General features: G+C 44.6%; 1 protein-coding gene across 1 annotated transcript; it reads right to left on the reverse strand.

Annotated features, from left to right (window-relative positions):
* Positions 1-7,454: 7,454 nt before the first annotated feature.
* On the reverse strand, positions 7,455-18,806 carry thbs1b (thrombospondin 1b). The gene is made up of 23 exons (XM_084030863.1): positions 18,599-18,806; positions 18,338-18,424; positions 17,640-18,199; positions 17,343-17,418; positions 16,964-17,047; positions 16,732-16,841; positions 16,200-16,325; positions 15,295-15,391; positions 14,420-14,593; positions 14,087-14,263; positions 13,830-14,003; positions 13,448-13,575; positions 13,203-13,355; positions 12,813-13,031; positions 12,611-12,718; positions 12,075-12,234; positions 11,833-11,951; positions 10,541-10,775; positions 10,216-10,443; positions 9,860-10,131; positions 9,660-9,757; positions 9,411-9,550; positions 7,455-9,310 (listed from the first exon to the last, which is right to left on the reverse strand). Exons 2-23 carry the CDS (start codon positions 18,399-18,401, stop codon positions 9,303-9,305), a joined length of 3,510 nt encoding a protein of 1,169 aa, XP_083886989.1. The 5' UTR covers positions 18,402-18,424; positions 18,599-18,806; the 3' UTR covers positions 7,455-9,302.
* Positions 18,807-19,135: the final 329 nt, after the last annotated feature.

Genomic DNA, 19,135 nt, shown 5'->3' on the forward strand with positions numbered 1-19,135 from the left:
TCCGGGGCCAGATTGTGGTGGCAGCAGGTTATAGAAAGTAGTCTAGACGTCCCTCTCCCCAGCAGCGTTCAGCTCCTCCTTGGGGGGGATCCCGAGGCCTTTGAGCTAGATGAGATATGTAATCTCTCCAGCGTGTTCCGTGTCTACCCTGGGGTCTGCTAGCAGTTGGACGTGCCCAGAAAACCTCCAAAGGAATGCGCCCAGGAGCAAGGCTCCAGACTAACTTCTCACGTTGGTTGCACTGGTGCACCTAACTTTTTATATTTGGTGCACCCAAAATGTTCCCACTTGCTGCAACAATTCATCGCAAGCGTCCCTTATATGCGCTTATAGCAGTGCAGATAGTAATTGTATGACATGAGGTGAAGTACATTTATTTTTCTGTGGGATTAAATCTCTGGCATTATAGAGTTGAGTTTCGTGTTGTATTATAAATCCTGGAGGCTGAACAAATAAGCACCTTAAAGCAATGAAAAAGGCAAAAATAACTGCGACCAAAGCGGGTTTCCTCCTCCAGACTTTCATGATCCACTTATGTGAGCCAGTGAAATTGCAGGATCATAACATGTGTCTATTCAAATAAGTCTCAACTTGTATCGGACTTGATCCCCGCAGTGACACATAAACGAAACACAGGTGCCTCTATCTCGACTGTTTACATCTCCGTCTCTCACGCAATGCCGGCATGTAGGGGAGTTTAGTGTCTGTGTGGCAATGTGTCTGCCAGCTATCTCTAATATGTCACGCCTCTATGTGGAGAGTGGGGGGGTCAACAACACAGGGAGTACTTGACTTCCTCTCTGGGCGCCGTTCATTGCCATGGGCATCCGAACGGAAGACATCCTGTCCATTTTTAGGGGCCAAATCTCAAGTTCGTGCCACAAGCATTTCTTGAGTAACTTACTGTTTTGTAGGTGAACTATCGTAGTTATAGGATCTGCTCCATCGTCTAATGCCAACATACACTTAAAAAAACCCCGTTTTTCCACCATAGATTTTTAAAGCTAAATGCTAATGTCAGCATGCTAACATGCTCACAATGACGGTGCTCATATGCAGATGTTTCACAGGTTGTTTACAATGTCCACCATCTCTGTGTGACATGTTAGCATGCCAACTCTCGCTAACTAGCACTAAACACAACACAAACGCGTTCAGCTGAGGCTGGTGTCATTTTTTTTTTCTGTTTTACAGATCATTACCATAATCATCACCATAAATGAGACGTGTCGATCAAAAGTCATCCATTGTTGAGACATTTTGATAAACAAAACATAAATGTCATCTTTTCTGGCATCCTCTGAAAACCAAGAATATCTCTACAAAATTCCAAAACTTGCTGAGATATTTCCGACCGGAACTAAGTGGTGGACTAACGATCGACCGTCTGACCGCTAGCTTAGCTAAAAGTACAACTCAGTGTGAGGATTTGCTGAAAAGCAACAACTGGTCTAAGAAAGCAAAGAAAACATCCGATTTGGGATGCTTGCAGTGTAGCTAAGGCTTAATTTTGGTCTCATACGTTTATGTTGGGCCGATTCTGATTCTTTTTAGTATCTTCACGGATATTTGGTGGCGGCCGTGCCCACAAGTGCACTGTATGATTATTGAATCTGATCGGTGCTGTTATTGTATGACTTAGCCTTTTTGAGTGCTGTTAAACCTCCACAGCTGGTCCCCATGGGTATTATGGTCATCGGGGCCTGTGGTTGTGCCCGCGACGTTAATGTGCAGCTGAGTCACCCTAGTCCAGATATCGGAGGTGTACGGTCCGGGCAGTCGGGCACGCACTGTCTTTGCTGTGGCGGTGACGCTGTGTGCTTGAAGCCGAGTCTGTAACTTGACACAAAGCCGAGGCCAGAAGGAATTACAGGCCATCGGATAAACAGAAGCTATAGAGCAGCAGCAGGGCGTGCTCCCTTCAGGAAATTAAAAGCCATCGCTTCTTCCTTCAGTCTCCTTATCCTCTCTCATCTGCTGCCAGCTCGGTTAATGAATAGCACACAAACGGTGTCTGGGGTCTTTCGTTTCTGCTGTTGTCTGCATTCAGGACATTCACCTTCATAATTGCAGTATTTTTTTTGGTTCTGTTCCTCCTTTATTTAGTAGAATGTGCAAAACAGATGGAGAAAATAGTAAACAAGGACAAAAAATGTCACAAACGGCAAAGGTGGAGATGAAGCTTCAAATCACTCGTACGCGAATTGGTAAACCATAAGGACAGAGAGATAGAGAGGAAGTATCTAGAACTAGAACGATTTGGAATAACAGCTAGGCAAAGGGATGATAATTTCACATCACAATCTTTTTGTATAATAATTGCGATTCACAATCGTAAACGTAAAAAAATCACTGAACATAAGACACAAATATTTTATTGCATCACACGCACAACCATTCTTTTTTTTCGTAAAAATAGTCAAATAATCTGAGATAAGATGATCATGAATCGTATGATCTCATAAATAAAAGATACATGTTAAAAATGTTTTTTGGTATCATGTATTTTTAAAGTCAGACTATTTTTCAGTCCTCTACTATGATATTTACATTAATCCCAATTAATGGAAATTCACCACAGTTGTTTGTTGTCAGTGTTTCTTTTTTTATCCTCGTTTATGGTCCCATCCCAAAACTGTTTATGTCACATCATTTCCATCGTAGTCTGCTTTTTTGAAAGTCTTTTTTTGAAGACACACTGTGGACCGTAGAGTTGAGACAGGTGTTTCCTTTAAAGTGGCTGTGGTAAAATAGACTGTTGACATCTACCCACACTTTCTCACCCAATTAACAGATGGGCAGGAAAAGAATGATGTCATGATAAATAAATGAAAGCATTAAAATGATGGCTTTTCTAACCACTGCCACAACCACCACAAGCTAAGAGTAAACTGCAATTTTATTTAATGAGCGGGATTAGCTAGTTGCCCCAAATCCCATTTGGTTTGAAAATGTTCATGCACCTCAGTTCATGATAGTCAAGATATTCAATTGTGATGGCTTTCAGGAAAAGAAAGGGATTTTTATTGAAATATATTTATATAAAAACTAACATAAAACAAGAGAACTGAAATATCCATACAGTGACTAAGAACTTGAACATGTTTCACTTCACTGTGTCTGCTAAAACTTCAAAAATAAGGTAAAAGCAGGAAAGTCAAGAAAAAAAAAAACAAAGTTAGGAAAGAATTCTAGGTCAACCTTTTTCAAATAATGAGTTAAAGGAAAGAAAAAGATCTAGCATGAAGACGAGGAAAGCTGGGCTCACATTTAAACATTTTTAATAACAAGTCACACATGAAAAAGAGATTCTATCTCATTGTGGTCAACCTGGATAGCGGAGCACTTGTATATTAAAGTCTAGGAGAGCATGTGCTTGGTATTTCCACTCTGCAGAGTAAAAGCAGGCATTTGGCATTCCTTTCGAAGCAATAAAACGGGGAACAAGAGTGAATGTCATCCGTGGTGAAATTCCGCTCACGAAAAAACCGGGCGTCGTGAACACGCTTGTCTTCAGGTTGTTTTGGAACATTCGTCTTTTGAAGAAGACGGAGGACAAAACAAACGGTGCTTATGCACGAAGAGCGCGCCGAGCAGATGGGACCGGGGTCACGTCTTGGTCAGAGCCTCCAACGACAATGTCGGCGCTTCTAATGTGCGGTTCTCATCCCAGACTTGTGAAAAATGATCAAAAAATGTCACCTTGTTTGTCTTTAAATTGGGATCTGCTTTCCATCACCCATCATTGTATTGCTCTCTTGAGGGCCAAAGATTTATGACATCCTCGATGTGATGTTACCTTTTTGCTATGCGTCCAAGGTGATAAAGGTCAGCTTTTTCCAGCATAATATTGACTGCCTTTTCAGTTTGCCAGCTCTGGGGGGTCAGAGGTCATCCTAGCCGGGGACCCCATGGCGACTGCCAACAATCACAGGAACCACGTTGTTCTGTAAAGGGAATTATTTGATGAGGGCTCACAAAAGGGAATTATAGAAAAGCAGCCAAAGTGTTTATGTGATTATGTCGCCCTTATGTCACTAAGAACTCTGTGCCCCTGATGCCACGATTTTTGTAAAACCCATAAAACTGGCCTACATTTGTGGTTCAGGATTGCTGCGGCCTTGCAAAAAAAAGCCTCAGTTGTTAAAGAAAGGGTCCCAAAGTGTGTCATTATACACTGAACGCCGAAATGGAGTTACAACGCCCAGCTGTTTGACACTCGAAGCGTCGCGGGGAAAGATTTTTATTTGTTCACAAGTGTGAAGCACTCGCAGTAGTAAAAGAGAGGAGGAGAGTGAACGAAGCGTGGCGGCTTGTAATCACTGGCCAGCCTTCTGCGAACTAGATCAATAAATCATCACTTAATAAATAGGTCAATAAATGGTTATTTTACAGATGCAGAAGCTACTTAAGACCTAAAATACAGCTGCTGTTGGACCAAATCAAAAGAAAAGTGCTGCACTCTTTTTATGTAGTGAGATATCACTTTCTCCCTTCAAACTCTCATTCAATTGAATTTCTCAGGCAGCAGGCAGACGATTTATGACTTTGAGTATATAAAGCAGCTACAAGACCTGAAGTTGATACAAAAACAACATGAGTCGGTTTGAAATATTGATGCCGACACATTTCCAGCGATTACGCCAACTAATCCCGGCAGCCCTAGTCCATTCATCTGTTGTCATGGAAATTAATTGATCACCATTTTGATAACTTTTGGAATGAAGTAATATATTTTCTGGTTTTGTGGTTGCAGCCTTTCAGATGTGAGGATATGCTGCTTTTCTCTGTTTTATATCATGTTTGATTAAATTACCATTGTTTTATATTGTTGGTTGTCACTGGAAAAAAAAACTATTCTTTGAGAGTATGACTCTTTCTACTTATGCAGTGGGGGGGAAAGTAAGCACAAACGCATACATAGCCTACTGTATATAAATATGATTTTGAGGTACTTGTACTTTTCTTGTGTTATTATTTCTACATAGTGTAAATATAATATTCGATTCTGTTTTTTCTTAGAAACAGTAACGTGTGGGTGTGTTTTTTTTTTTTTTATCCCACCCTACACACCCAACTAATACTATAATAGAAAGGAAAAATGCTGTGACCAAACCACATTCCAGACTTATTTTCTCCAAGTCTTTATTGTCCAAGAAAATGTTATTCTATTCTTATTCGGAGTCTCAAATACTGTATGTACAGGTGGCGTCCTACAGCTGCCGTGCTTCCAGATGTTGCATGGTGGGTGAATGCCGCAGTATTCGGTGGGGGGTCCTCCAACTTAACATAACACTTCAACACCTCAGTACACAGCAGCGTGGAGCACAACGGTGTTGAATGACAGACTAGAGGAGCAGGGAGGCCGGGATTATATGTAGCGTTTCAGGTCTGACAGTCTGAGGTTTGAGGCCAGTTGTGTTGCGGTGGGCTCTGCAAACGGGAGCGCAGACTCTCCACTTCCCCGGCTGGATTACAGGAGCTAAATAAAGCCGTTGTAACTCCAGGGTGGACGGCCTTTGTTCCATTCATCAGCACTTTGCATTAGTCACTACACTTCAAGGCTAATGTCTATATCCTTTTTCCTGCAAAAAAGCACCTTTTCTGCAGACACATTAAAGGTGCTGGAGGTAATTGGGTGGGTCTTTTACAGCTGTGGTCTGTCATTATTGGAGGTGTGTGTGTGTGTGTGTGTGTGTGTGTGTGTGTGTGTGTGTGTGTGTGTGTGTGTGTGTGTGGCGAGTAATCGTGGTATTGACTTACGCCCGGAAGGTTGCCAGTCTTGCTGGGAAAAGAGAAACACTATGATCCAATAAATATTCATCATGAAGGTGTCTCACAGCCTCGAGGCAAAATTGAATCAATATAAAGCTGCATTAGGAATACTAGAATAATTGTACATCACTGGGCAGTGTGTGCACAATGTATCATCTTCTTGAAATTGTGACCTGTTTAAGAGCTGATACAGTGAGCATCTTAATCGATTGCAAATGCATTGACAATCGAGCTGGCTTCATCCACTCAGCTAAATATTTGTGAGATGTGCAGTTATCTGTCTGAATATGTCACCTTATGCTATGAATAAATTGTGATGGATGTTTTTACACTTCTGAAAATGTTTGACTCAATAAATGTTCGAGCAAACGATGACATTCGTGTCCTGACATGCAGCCCGAAACAGTCCGAGAGTAAACATGTGGCCGTTTGTAGACAGCTGGCAGAGAAGTGGGAGAACTGCTGCTGATATAAAGATGTGTTGCCACATTGTAATAATCCATAACAACTCAAGCCAGCCTGTCACCATTATTAAGATCTGAAGGAGAGCTTGTTTTTGTTGCATGAGCAGGGCAGTCTTGTGTCATATTATTAAGAAAAGAAGAAAATCGATCATTTCCATCAAATGCATTTAAACTACAGTAACGAGTTTTGAAAATGTAAGGCGTAGAAAGTATAGATGTTTATTTTAAAATGTAGGGAGTAAAAGTAAAATGTCTCAAGTGAAGTACTTGTACCCGAGTACAATAACTAAGTATTTGTACTTCCCACCTCTGGATACAACAGAATAATAACAGGAATAATGTGTAATACTTAACAGGAAAAAGTATGGCTTATACACGGTGTAAATTGTCTGGAGAGAATTGTTAGGTGAGGAAACCGAGAGACTGCAATTAAAAACTAGTCTCCTTGGAAATTGTCAGGGTTGGCAAGTATGGTTGTATTGCCATGGGTTGGTGACAATATGTTGAATACTAATAAATAAATAAATACATAATAATAATGTGTATTTATGTAAGGCAGAAAGCGTGAACCTTTGTTCCTTTTGGGGAATGCATTAACTGTATGTGGGTCATATGAATGTAGGTTTTCCCAAAGGTTTTGCACCGTTTTTCTAAACTTTTGGACATAAGAACGGTGATCATCCTGTGCAGAAACATCACAACAGTGACCACTGTAACACTGAAGATTGCAGTCATCAATTTAGTGACGCCAAAATACAAAAATTGCACAATGAACTCTATACTATTTTGTCTTTTCATGTCTCAAAGCCAGTCACCCAATGTCAAGGTCTGTTTCTCTCTAATATTCGCTCTCAGCTGCTTGAAGCTACTGCAGAGGTCAGCACAGATCACAGAGAGGTCGGACAGATCAAGCTGAGGAGCAGACTGTCTGTGGCACATTCCTCATGTGGCCTTCATCACAGAGAGATGGGAGAAAGGCTTGAACTGGGCCATGGGCTTGACTTTGTTTAAGTTCAAGTGTAGAGCCCAACAGTAGATCTAACCAGAGCCAGTTGTCTCCACGATGTGCTCTGGTTGGAAGTATCTGGTCTGAGTCATCCAGCAGTTTGTGTTTCATGTAAAAACATAATTCCTTCGTCGCCTGAACAAGTCTCCTAGACTCGGATAAACAAACAAACTTAAAACTTGGGGGAGAAAAAAAAAGCCCAGACATGCTTAAGAATTTTAACAACTATTTATTGTCTTGAAGTACGTAACAAAATAATCGCTATGGATAAAAACGGCACTTTCGCTTTGTACAACTAAAGAAAAATGTTTACAGACAAAAAGCAAAAAACTAATTGTACAAAAATAATGGTAACATGGATACACAGTAAACAAAAGAAGGTAAAAACGATAAAGAACAGAAACATCCTCACGTCAGTGTGCAAACCGTTTATACAGATGGACGTGTGGCCTTTGGCGAGGCAACAAATCCTGATAAATTATTTAAATAGCATTTATCTACACACACAAATCAACCTTTCACAAACAGCTAAGACAAAACAATAATTTATCTGCTAAAAACAGCATTGGACATCCATGATAGAGCAAAATTATTTATATATATATAAAAAAGGAAATCTCCCATTTTACTGTTATTTTCACTGGGGTAGATCACGGGATTTGGGAGCTTGTCTTGTTTTTGATATGAAATGACGTGACTATTTACAGCTCATGCTACAGTGGCACTAAGACGTCCATCATTTCAAAGGAATATGAAAAAAAGCACTCGGTTGTCTTATTGTTAGATCAAATTATACAACAGCAATGAGGTAATATTTGTACATCAAAGAGTTTCTTTGTTTTTCATCTCTCTCTGAAGAAAAGGCACACACGTCTCATACACATCATGCTCCATAGCCCTATCTGAAGGATACCTAGTTCACTCTGTACAGCGGGAGATGATCACCCGGATGTATCTCCATTTTGGATCTGTTTTCACCGTGATATTTGTGTACTTTTTCAAAGAATTCTAATTTCTTTTGCTGCCTACACTGTAGGCAAGAGTCAATAAATTACACGTATTTACATAATTTCAAATTGAGTTCCTCAGAAGCTGAGGGAGATGCATCGTAAGACGGGAAGTATTTTGGAGGGAACACTGGCTTTAGCAATTTTCTGTAAAATGTAATCATTTTTTTGTTTTACTGGTTTTAATAAGGGAAGGTCGTCGCTTCCATCTCACCCTGAGAGTTAACCAGACACCAGCGTCAACGAAGCCTGTGATCCTTTGTAATTTCAGAGGATGGCTCACCTAAATGTAACGTCGGATTTCTCTTCTCCACAGAGATTCTTAGGTAGATGGGTAGAAGCACTTTCTTGTTCCAGTCTTCCACATATAATACATGCATGACCACAAACATCCACAACATCATGTTCTGCTTATTTCTAACGCGCTCTACTCCAACCATCAAAAAAAAAAAAAATGTTATTGTTGTCTTCATCCTCTGAGTCCTCAAAAGTTGTGTCATTCAGAATCTACATCGTGGCAGATCTGGTATAGCAAAGGGAATATTTGATCAGTTTTTAGTTTTCTCTTTGGGATGTCCATCCAGAAGGTAAGGTAGAAAGGCACGAGAGAGAGGGAGAGAGAGAGAGAGAGAGAGAGAGAGAGAGAAATGGAAGTGCGTAGTTGTCTATGGGGAGCCGTTCTTGCACAGAGATGAATGAGGTCTTTCAGAGAGCAAGAAAGCAGGCAGAACTGGAATAGAAAGGTGTTTGTGTCCTACTGGCAAAGCTAGAGGGCTCCAGCTCTCCCTGCTCACGTAGATGCTAAGGGTGAAGGAGAAGGAAGCTCTCTGATCCTCAACTGTTAGTCAACCGGTTGGTCCTCTGCCCCGAACCAGCTTCAAGTTACCCTTGAGGCTGACGACGTGCCCTTCACCTCGTCCGAGTGTGCGTGCCGCATGGGAAAGGGTCGCGGAGATAAATCGGTCCCTGGACTTTGCATCAGAATACATAAGTTCATAAGTACTTTATACAAAAAAAGGTGCATTCCTCAGAGCTTCCTGCGCCGTGCGTTTAAACATCTGTTAAAAGAAGGAGACACAATAAAAGGAGTTAGATATGTGGCCTTGATTTTAAAAACAGATCATCAAATATTTTTTTCTGCCGAGTAGAAAAGCTTACCTCTGCATTCATACTTGAGGTCTGAGAAGTATACCATCTCTTGTGAGAAGACAAAAAGACCTAGCCTGCCGCCAGCATACGTCTTGTCATAGATGCTACCGGAATCCGCCATGATCTTCTTGCCCTCGTACATCACAACTCTGTGGGAATAAAGGGAAGAATGAAGGAGGCCCAAAGCTTATGATTTCGGAGTCAAACCCATGTGAAGAGTGATTTTCTATGTGGACTAACTTATATCCTCTTGCTCACCTAATAAGTCCCGTTCTTGGTCTGTGGATCAGATGCCATCTGTAGGCGGTGAAGTCTTTCCATCCAATGTTCTTAGGGTCGTGCCAGAGAGTGCGGACCTAAAGCAAGCAGAAATAAACAGCCACAGGTTTATACTTTTTCACATCCCCATATCATCCATTGGGGGGGCATGACCTCCAAAAGTCCACATAATGTCTCACCTGTCCCGGGGTATTTCCCGTGTGCCAGAGGGCGTTCCTGAGGTGCTCTCCTGGGCCAGTGGTGGAGTTGACCATTTTGATGGACAGGCCAGAGTAGCCCTGGGCCTTGGTGGGTTTGTTCGACCAGTATGTCTGCGTAATCTGCTTCCACATCACCACATAGAACCTGGAACTGGACTGGTAGCCGAACACGAAGCCGGCGTAGTCATCGTCCCTCTCTGTGTTGATGAAGAAGGTCCCACTGAAGTCCACAGAGTTGAACTCGTGGTAACCTGAAGGAAAATGCAAGTTAGAGGCCAGGATTCGTATGCTCTTTTGGGCGAAAGCATTCAGGAGACAAATTCTTTTTGACTTACCAACAGCGATGCCGGGGTCGCAGTTGACAGTCTGTACCAGCTCTTTGCCCTGATGGCGGACGACCCAGTTGGGATCAATCTGCGAGGTGCCTTTCGGGTCTAGAGGAACCATCTGGAACTTGCGGAAGTCTGTCTCGCTAATGTCAAAGTTCTCTGGGCACACGTCGTAGATGTCGGGCACGTTGTCTTGGTCGAAGTCATCTTTGCAAACATCTCCACGGCCATTACCTGGATAATGCAAATGACATATTCATTAATAATGAAGTTGTTTTGATGATCTCTATACTGTTTCCTTGTGGGCTGTAGCATGGCCAATTTGGCTCACCATCAGAGTCCAATTGATCAGGGTTGAAGGCCAGTCTGCAGTTGTCCTTGTCATCAGGGATGCCGTCATTGTCGTCGTCATGGTCACAGGCATCTCCCTTGCCGTCCTTGTCATGGTCAGCCTGGTTGGCATTGGGGATGTATGGGCAGTTGTCCAGGTTGTTCTGGTGTCCGTCTTCATCGATGTCCTGGTTGCTGTCACACTTGTCTCCTACCCGGTCATCGTCTGAATCCACCTGCAAAGGTACATGAAGTCTTAGCACGCTCACATCATCAGCGTTTCCCGCTGCCATTGTTCTGTCATTTCTCCTCTCCTGCTTCCATTAAGGATTTTCCTTAAGGCTGCAATCACTCTGCAGCTCGTAAAGCCGCCAAGCTCAGTTTGTTCAAGATCTGACAGCAGGTTTTAGCTACTGAAAATCAAACGACTTCTCCCTTGTTGAGCACCTGCAGCGTCTGCAGTGACGGGAGAAGTCATGCTAGCCCTACTTGGCAGGACTAGACACACCCTGCGGCCATAAGAAAGAATAGGGGCAATGGGGTATGAATGGGAGAAGATGAAGGGTGGGAGCTGCAGTGGGATGTGAGGATTTGGGTAACTGTGTTGAACCGTAATTCTTCTGTCAAAGATCTCAATGAGACCAAAACTTTTGAAGAGTTGCACTGTTTTTGTAGTCTTTGGAACAGCATGTAACATTGCTGCCTCCGTGCCTGGACTTGTCTCTTTTGGACTTTAATTGCAGTGTGCAAATCATTCTTTATCCACTCTTTTAAGACCACATCGGTGTAGATTTTGGACTCGCCCCTCCTTCTCCCCCCCCCCCACACACACACACACAATCCTTTTCCTGAGTCCTGTTGTTGAACACATTCCTATTTCTCAATGTAGCATAGCACAGGTGGACTGAGCAGGCCCATGGTGTGCAGACGGGGCACGCACACAGCCGAGGGCCAGCCCATTCCTCAGTAATATCCAGCCTCGGGCCTCTTCCCTCACATTAGCCAGCTAACGTCAATGGGCCATTGAAAAGCCCCCTAGCCCCCCACCACGCCTTATTGAACTGATGTGCCCTTGAGCTGCATACAGGATTTACTCCACAGTTTACATGGCGTGATGAAAGCTTAGACAGCTACACAGGGCTAATCACTGAGGCTCTGTCTCAATTGAAAGACAGATATATGCTGAGCCACAGCTGAATGTGGATTATTGTTGGTGGGTGAGGTGGAAGGAAATGGGAAAGGGCTGTGTGTGTGCGTTTGTGTGTGTGTGTGTGTGTGTGTGCGTCCACACACCTGATCAGGATTATGTTCCAGAGGGCAGTTATCGCACATGTCTCCCACTCCGTCCAGATCTGTGTCTCTCTGGTCCACATTGTACACATGGGGGCAGTTGTCCTTCTCATTCAGGATGCCTGGGGAATTCATGGAAACACATGATATTTAAAAAAGCCGCTACACTGAAAAATGTTAATGCTACAAAGCATGACCTCACAGATATAAAGGTGGACTGTTTTAGTTAACGTTCTATTCCTCACCATCTCCATCAATGTCCACGGCGCAGGCGTCTCCCTCTCCGTTGTTGTCCGTGTCCGTTTGGTCTGGGTTACTATTGTAGGGGCAGTTATCACAGCGGTCACCCACATCATCTCGGTCGTAGTCGTACTGCCTGGGGTTGTACACGAATGGACAGTTGTCCTGCAAAGGAAAAGAGAGAGAGTTGAGGATAGGTTTTCAGGTGCAGAGCTTGTCATTTGCCATCTGAGCCTTGGTGGATGTATTTACACGAGTGAGGCGAGATGAAAAGGTGGTTTATTTTTAGGCCCTGTCCCAAATGTGGGACAGATTAGCAAATACACAGTGCAGCTCCTTCAGAGGTGTACCTCAGCGCTGGAATTTGAGGTTTTTGGCTCGGACCTTGGAGAAACATTTGTTTTCCTGCTGAGCCTCCCCTCCCCTTCCCTCTCCCCACCTGTCTTGTTATTAGACAGCATGAAAGACGAATGCAAAAATCGCAGAAGCACAAGCACCCCCCTGTCCAGTGCTACAGCCACATCTGGAGAGTCTTACTTACCCGGTCGTCAGGAATGCCATCATTGTCATCGTCGTTGTCACAAGCGTCTCCAATGCCGTCCTTATCGTAATCTTCCTGCCCAGAGTTGGGGAGGTTGGGACAGTTGTCCTGAAAAACAGACAACACAGTCAGACAGTCAGAGATGACAAGAAACATTGCTTCGCGGACCACATCTCAGCCTCGCTGTTTCGCCCCTATGTACCTTTTTGCAGTGGTAGGTGGCATTCTCCACGCAAACCAAGTCGGCGTTGGGCCATCCATCCAGATCTGTGTCCTCTCCACAGATGTGGCCGTTACCAGCATAACCCGGCTTGCACTCACAGCGGTACATGGGTTCGGAAAATTGGCCAAGGTAGTTACAGCGGGCGTTTTTGTTGCAGTCGTGGCTCCCATCGAGGCAGGGATTACGAGGAGTGCACACCTGGAGATTGAATGAAAGCATAGCACAGTTAGAATAGTCATTATTCCAGAGTCCTATTACTTGGAAAAGACAGACACAATAAAGGAGCATGGTACTGTCCTGGAGATGCAAGTTTATTTCTACCACTTGATTTTATCTCTTTTGAATTTTAGCGTTAAAGACAGCACTTGCCTGTTTCTTAGCAGCAGCCTGCTCCACCCCTCTGCCAAACGGTTGGGGTCCTGAGAAACGAGGAGGGCAGGGCAGACAGTTGTAGCCAGGATCTGTGTTCTCACAGCGATGCACGCCATTAAACTCGAAGCAAGCATCTGGGACCTCCTTGCACTGTTTTCAGGATGAAAAGAACAACCGTTGAGCTACTCGGTAGATGTTGAAACAGGCATCAAACCACGTCTGTATCCGACTAAATCAATCACCTCATCAACATCTTTGCACTTGACACCGTTGCCGGTGTAGCCAGCTGGACACTTTCCACACTTCCAGGAACCATCGGGGAAACTGGTACACTTGGCTCCAGCAAAGCAGGGGTTAGACAGGCAGCCATCTGAAAACAGCAACATTGGCTCATTATCATCCATGGCGGTATGCAGATGTAACCTTTCGTCATCACGTGAATCCCTTTCCAGTAAGGATCTCATTGCGAGAGAAGATCTCAGTATAGAAAAAAAACGAAATCATTTAAAATTACAATATAAAAACGACAGTAATATAATACATAAAAACACAGTAAAAACATAATTTTTTAAAATGATACAGGTGCGTGCAGTTCAAATTTAAGAAGTGATTTAAATGCCTCACCAATTGGACAGGATTTCTTGTTGCACATCTGGGAGTCTTTGGCATTACCGATACACTCTTTGCCTCCGTATTTAGGTGGCGGGTCGTTGCACATGCGTTTACGTGTCTGGACACCACCTCCACAGGTAAGAGTGCAGGTATCCCATGGTGACCAGGGTCCCCAGTTGCCATTGACTAAGGGAGATGAGAAGAGAACATACATTTTCTATCCTTGGTGTGTACAACACAAAAATGCAATATCAGATGGTGGGACTTACTGGGACATGAAGGTTTCTGACACTGCTTGGTTTGGCGGCCCTCTCCATCGCAGTCCTTGCCTCCGAGCTGAGGGGTGGGAGAGTTACAGAGGCGGATACGGGTTATGACACCAGCCCCACAGGTGACGGAGCAGGACGACCAGGGTGACCAATGGCTCCAGTTACCGTCCTGCTTGACTGAAGGCCGCAAAAGAAAGGGCAGAGGTCATCTATCGGGAGGCAAAGCGACGCACCGCTCTTTCATCGCATGCATGCAAATTAGGCCGGCGGCTTAACACCGTCTGCTTCTTTGTGTTCAGCTGGTGTGGGTGAGAGTATGCTGCGTTAACTCACATCGTTTGTCACACTCCTGGAGGTAGCAGTCGCGGGTCTGCACAGAGGTGCCCTCGCAGTTGTTATTGATACGGTCGCAGGAGCGCCCGCGCTGCTGGATGCCCCGCCCACATGACACGGAACAATGGGTCCATTCAGACCACGGCGACCAGCCGTCTTCTGCAGAGTCGCTCGCTGAGCAGGAGAGAGAGGGGAAGAGAGGGACAATAAAAGAGCTATTCCAGCGTGGCAGCATCCCCCCCCCCCCCCCCACACACACACACATACACCCCCAAGCCTAAATGAGGAGGGAAAGCTCTTAAAGTGGGGGGCTAATAGTGTGGAATTAGCTGGGACTTGGACAGATAGAAGGCCGTCTGTTGAGCGGGAGGGCAGAGAGAGAAAACGCCACTGTCCTCAAGATACACAGGGATGCCCCATCGGCTTACGTTTTCCTAAAGAGGAAACAGATTTTGCAAACACGGCCCTGGGTAATGACTTCAACAAGTGGCTGAGGTCTGGACGCACGCGGCTCCCCTTGTTTATTTAGCTTTAAGCGAAGCCTGCACAGGTATGAGGAACATGTCACTTTTCATGTAGAAGATGGCTTCGCTAAACAGCCAACCGATTTTCCGTCCCACTTTAACCAATTTGGCAAATTACAGCCATTTCAGAGATATTTCGGAGCACAAGGCGCCAATGTTCCAAACATAAGCACCCTTTCATTTGCTCGGATGTTATTGCAGTCGAATCGTCACTAAAGTAAGCATGTTTATTTTTGTATAGAAACCTTTACATTACGGCGAATAACATAGAAACGGCTCTCTGTGAATGGGGCAGTGTTATTGAATTACAGCTACGCAGGTTCTAACAATGAGTTGGACAGAAATGCTTACGTGTTCCACAGCGTGGGCAGCACTCTCCATCAGGAACAGTAGCATTAGCACAGGGGATCAGGGGGCAGGAGATCTTGCGACACACGGTAGCAGAGTTCTGCACAAGCAGGGATCAGATTCATTGTTATACACATGCTCAAATATATGGACAGCACCCAAATGTTTCTGCAATTTTTTTCCAACTTATGCCCAGGTGCTAGGTTACATCCCCATTTCCAATAGGAATTGAGACACTAGAGAATGGTGCCACTAAAGTGGAGTTGATTGATGTGTAAAAGCTTTTTAAAATTGGTACTGTTGTAGTTTAAGTCCATGTCTGTGCAACCCACTCATTAAACTCTCTGCTCGGCATCTGAGTTTACACAGATTTACAAGCACCGGCCCATTGGGTCTGGGGAAGGTGGGGACGAGGCCAAAGTCCTGACAATGGAAGTGGGTTTTACTGTGGTGCCGGACTAGGCGCTGAGCCCCCAAGCAAGTAGAGCCAGTGTGACCTTTTAACTAAGCATGCTAAGTTTCTCCTTCCTGGATCTGATCACTGACAGGGAAGGAAACAAACTAGGGACAGTTAGCATCTAAATAGAAGAGGAAATAAAGCCTGTCGGTGAAATGCAGGAATCTTCCCTGCCAAGTGTTTTGCACCTGAACCCATCCCTGGTTTCTTATTGCCAGAGCCAAGGTCTTGATCTTAATTACAATACATCGCTTAAAGTCTGGTCGAGTCCCTCTAAGCCACACTTCAGTCAGACAAACCTCTCATTACAACAGTAAAGGCAATTGGTCTTCTGCCAGGCCTCTACACTACTAATAACTGACCAGACCTGTGTGTGTGTGTGTGTGTGTGTGTGTGTGTGTGTGTGTGTGTGTGTACACTTAAAGGACAACATACAGACTGGAGAGCTCACCTGACATGTGCACTCGGTGCAGTCGTCGACGGTCCACTCGTCTCTGTTCTTGTGCACGATGCCGTTGTGGAGGCAGACACCACTGTGAATGCCAATCTGGGTCTTAATCAGCTTGTTCTCATCCGTCTGGGAGGGAGGTGTGGGAGAAAAGTATTATTATTTGGGTCCGAGTTAGTCATTACCTTGAAAAATAATTTATATTTATGCAGATTTCAATATTCGTGTAGGCCATCATTGAATTTAAAATCAGAGTACACACAGCTACTTCAAAGCATCAACACGCTCCTAGATTTCTGATTATCAACAGCTTTCATTTTTAACTATGTTCGAGTCGCCACACATTGCATGTGAAGCATGTGTCTGAAGTTATTTAGCTGGACACAAGTTGTGATGGTAACAGAGAGCAAACGCATCCAACACACACAAAGGCAGACAGACAGACAGACAGACAGACAGACAGACAGACAGACGGACAGACAGGCTGTCTCTGTGTCACTGTGCCACCAGACAGTCTGCTGGGTTTCCTCCTCACCAGCTGGCGGAGTTCATTGGACAGCTCCTTGACCACAACACCGAGGCCCTTCAGCTCCTTAAACATGCTGACCAGGTCCTCGCAGGAGAAGCCGCAGACCATCTGCAGGTCTTCACCCGGGGGGAGAAAAAAACACAGAAGAAGGTCACGAATTAGTGAAGGTAGAAAGAAAAGCCTGGAGTCTTAATGAACAGACGTGAGCCAGTACGCCAGTGTTGCCGGTAGTGTTTACCTTTGGTCTTGTGTCCGGTGTACTCCGTTCTGATGGCCGAGGAGCCGTTGAGGTTCTCCAGGATCAAGGAGTCAGTTGTCATGGCTGAAAGAAGAGCGGCACAATAAATCAACCCAGAAGATATAGTTGTTAAAACGACACACCCTGCAGTAAATAATTTGGATTATAATAAGATAACACTACACAGCCCAGAGAACATGAGACCACAGCACCCAGAGTTATTTGTTAGCTGACATTCCTGTGTGACAAGTGGTTAACAGATTGGCCTGGTCTTTATAGAGAAATCAGCAAGCACATTAAGAGCATACACAATTCTTTGATAAGGAATTTGAAGTACAGGAAACAGATGAGTAAACACACAAGACGTCTGATTACTCACTGCTTTGGCATCCTTTGTTGCGGAGGATGGCATCCAGCGATGCTCCAAACACAAACCGCACGTTTTGGAGGACCCCCTGCAACGATGCTCACTTTAGGCTAGGTATTCAAACGATGTCTTATCAGCACCTGCATCAGTAAATAAAACCGCTTCTCGCTGCACCCAAAGCATTTCAGCCGTGCCATATGTGCGTCTTTACGCATTCGGATATTATTACGCATGTGCGTTTCACACAAAACTTCTTCGTGTTAAAGACATGTGACTAATTAAAGAAGAAACGAATCTCCCGTGTCTCACCATGAACCTGTCCTTCACGGCCCCCTTGCCGATGCGGAGCTGCGCGTTGCCGGGGGTCCCCAGCGTCAGGATGCTCTGGATGGGCACGTCCAGCTCGGCGGTGTTCACCTCCTCGCATCCCGCGTACAGCTGCGCCCGGTCCTCCTGCACGAACAGCGTGATGTTCTTCCAGTGGCCCGTGGCCAGGTCCACGTCCTCGATGGAGACCACCTGCTGCTTGTTCTCGGTGGAGAAGACGATGTCCAGGGTGTTCGCCTTGCCGTTGGACACTATCTCAAACACGGGTCCGGAGCCGTCGCTCTTCTCCACGGTCAGCAGGCTGCCCCTGGTCCGCTTGAACTGCTTGAAGTTGAGCAGGAGGAGGAATCCCCTCTCGGTGTGAATGGAATCGATCAGGTCCCGAAAGGCGCTCTCGGGGACCGGGGGGATCAGGTCCGGGTTGAGGATCTTGTAGGCGGGGCTGTACGGGTCGTCTCCTTTCACCAGGGTAACCCCGTGGTTCTTCTTCGGGACTTGGACGAGCTCGAACAAGTCATAGACGCTATTGTCGTCTCGACTCTCTGCGGGTGAATAATAAGAAGCAGTCAGCCTTTTGTCTGTGCGCTGGTGTGTGTTTTTTTCAGTTTCAAAACCAGAATATGAAAATAAATATTATCCTAAATCCCTGTCTGAAAAGTTCAAATTGAAGTCAAACTCACCTGCGACTCGCGCGCTCTCGCTGCTCCAAAGCATCAGTAGCAAAAATATTCCTGTCAACTTCATGGTGAAGCACCAACCTGCTGCCTCTGTGTGACAACACATAACGACACAAAAACATCTAATCATTTATATCAGCAATGTCAATGCCAGACAGTCAGTGCACAACAGGTTGGAAACAAATACATAATGAATATAGTCAACAATTAACCCCAGTAAAGCTGCAGAAATAGTCACATTCCTCAGAATATCGGCTCACTCACCTGCTTAACGAAAACAGCAGAGCAAAATTAATAAAATCCCGCAAAAAATATGTAGAAATCCAGCAGTAATCCCCAGGAATGAATTTACGGTGAATTATTATTTCAAATAAAATAAAAAATCCACCGTGCAACGAAAGGAAATAATGAAATCTTGCGTGTTTTTCTTTTTCTTTTTCTTGATGAAATACTTTGCTGGTATCGGCCGCTAAAAAACTTGCTTTTAAGCCGAGGGGGGACAACGTGCTATTTAAATAGTTTGATGCCATTCCTAAGAAGTGGCCTCGTCCAATCACGGTGAAGGGAGAAAAAGGGACGAGCTTATCCTCTTAGAGAGAGAGGGAGAGAGGGAGAGAGAGATTTCCACTGGGGGACATGCACTCAGACTTTTAATGGACCAGTGTTTCCTCTCACAGCGTTCATCCATCAGCCTTCAGCAGCATTTCCACCTTAGACTTTCCCATAATACACAATGCAAACTATTCGTATACCTCCACAAGTGTGGAAAGGAATACAAAAAAGAAATGCGAAATTCCTCCT

Source organism: Eutrigla gurnardus, assembly GCF_963514095.1.
Source record: "Eutrigla gurnardus genome assembly, chromosome: 16".
NCBI classification, from domain to species: Eukaryota; Metazoa; Chordata; class Actinopteri; order Perciformes; family Triglidae; genus Eutrigla; species Eutrigla gurnardus.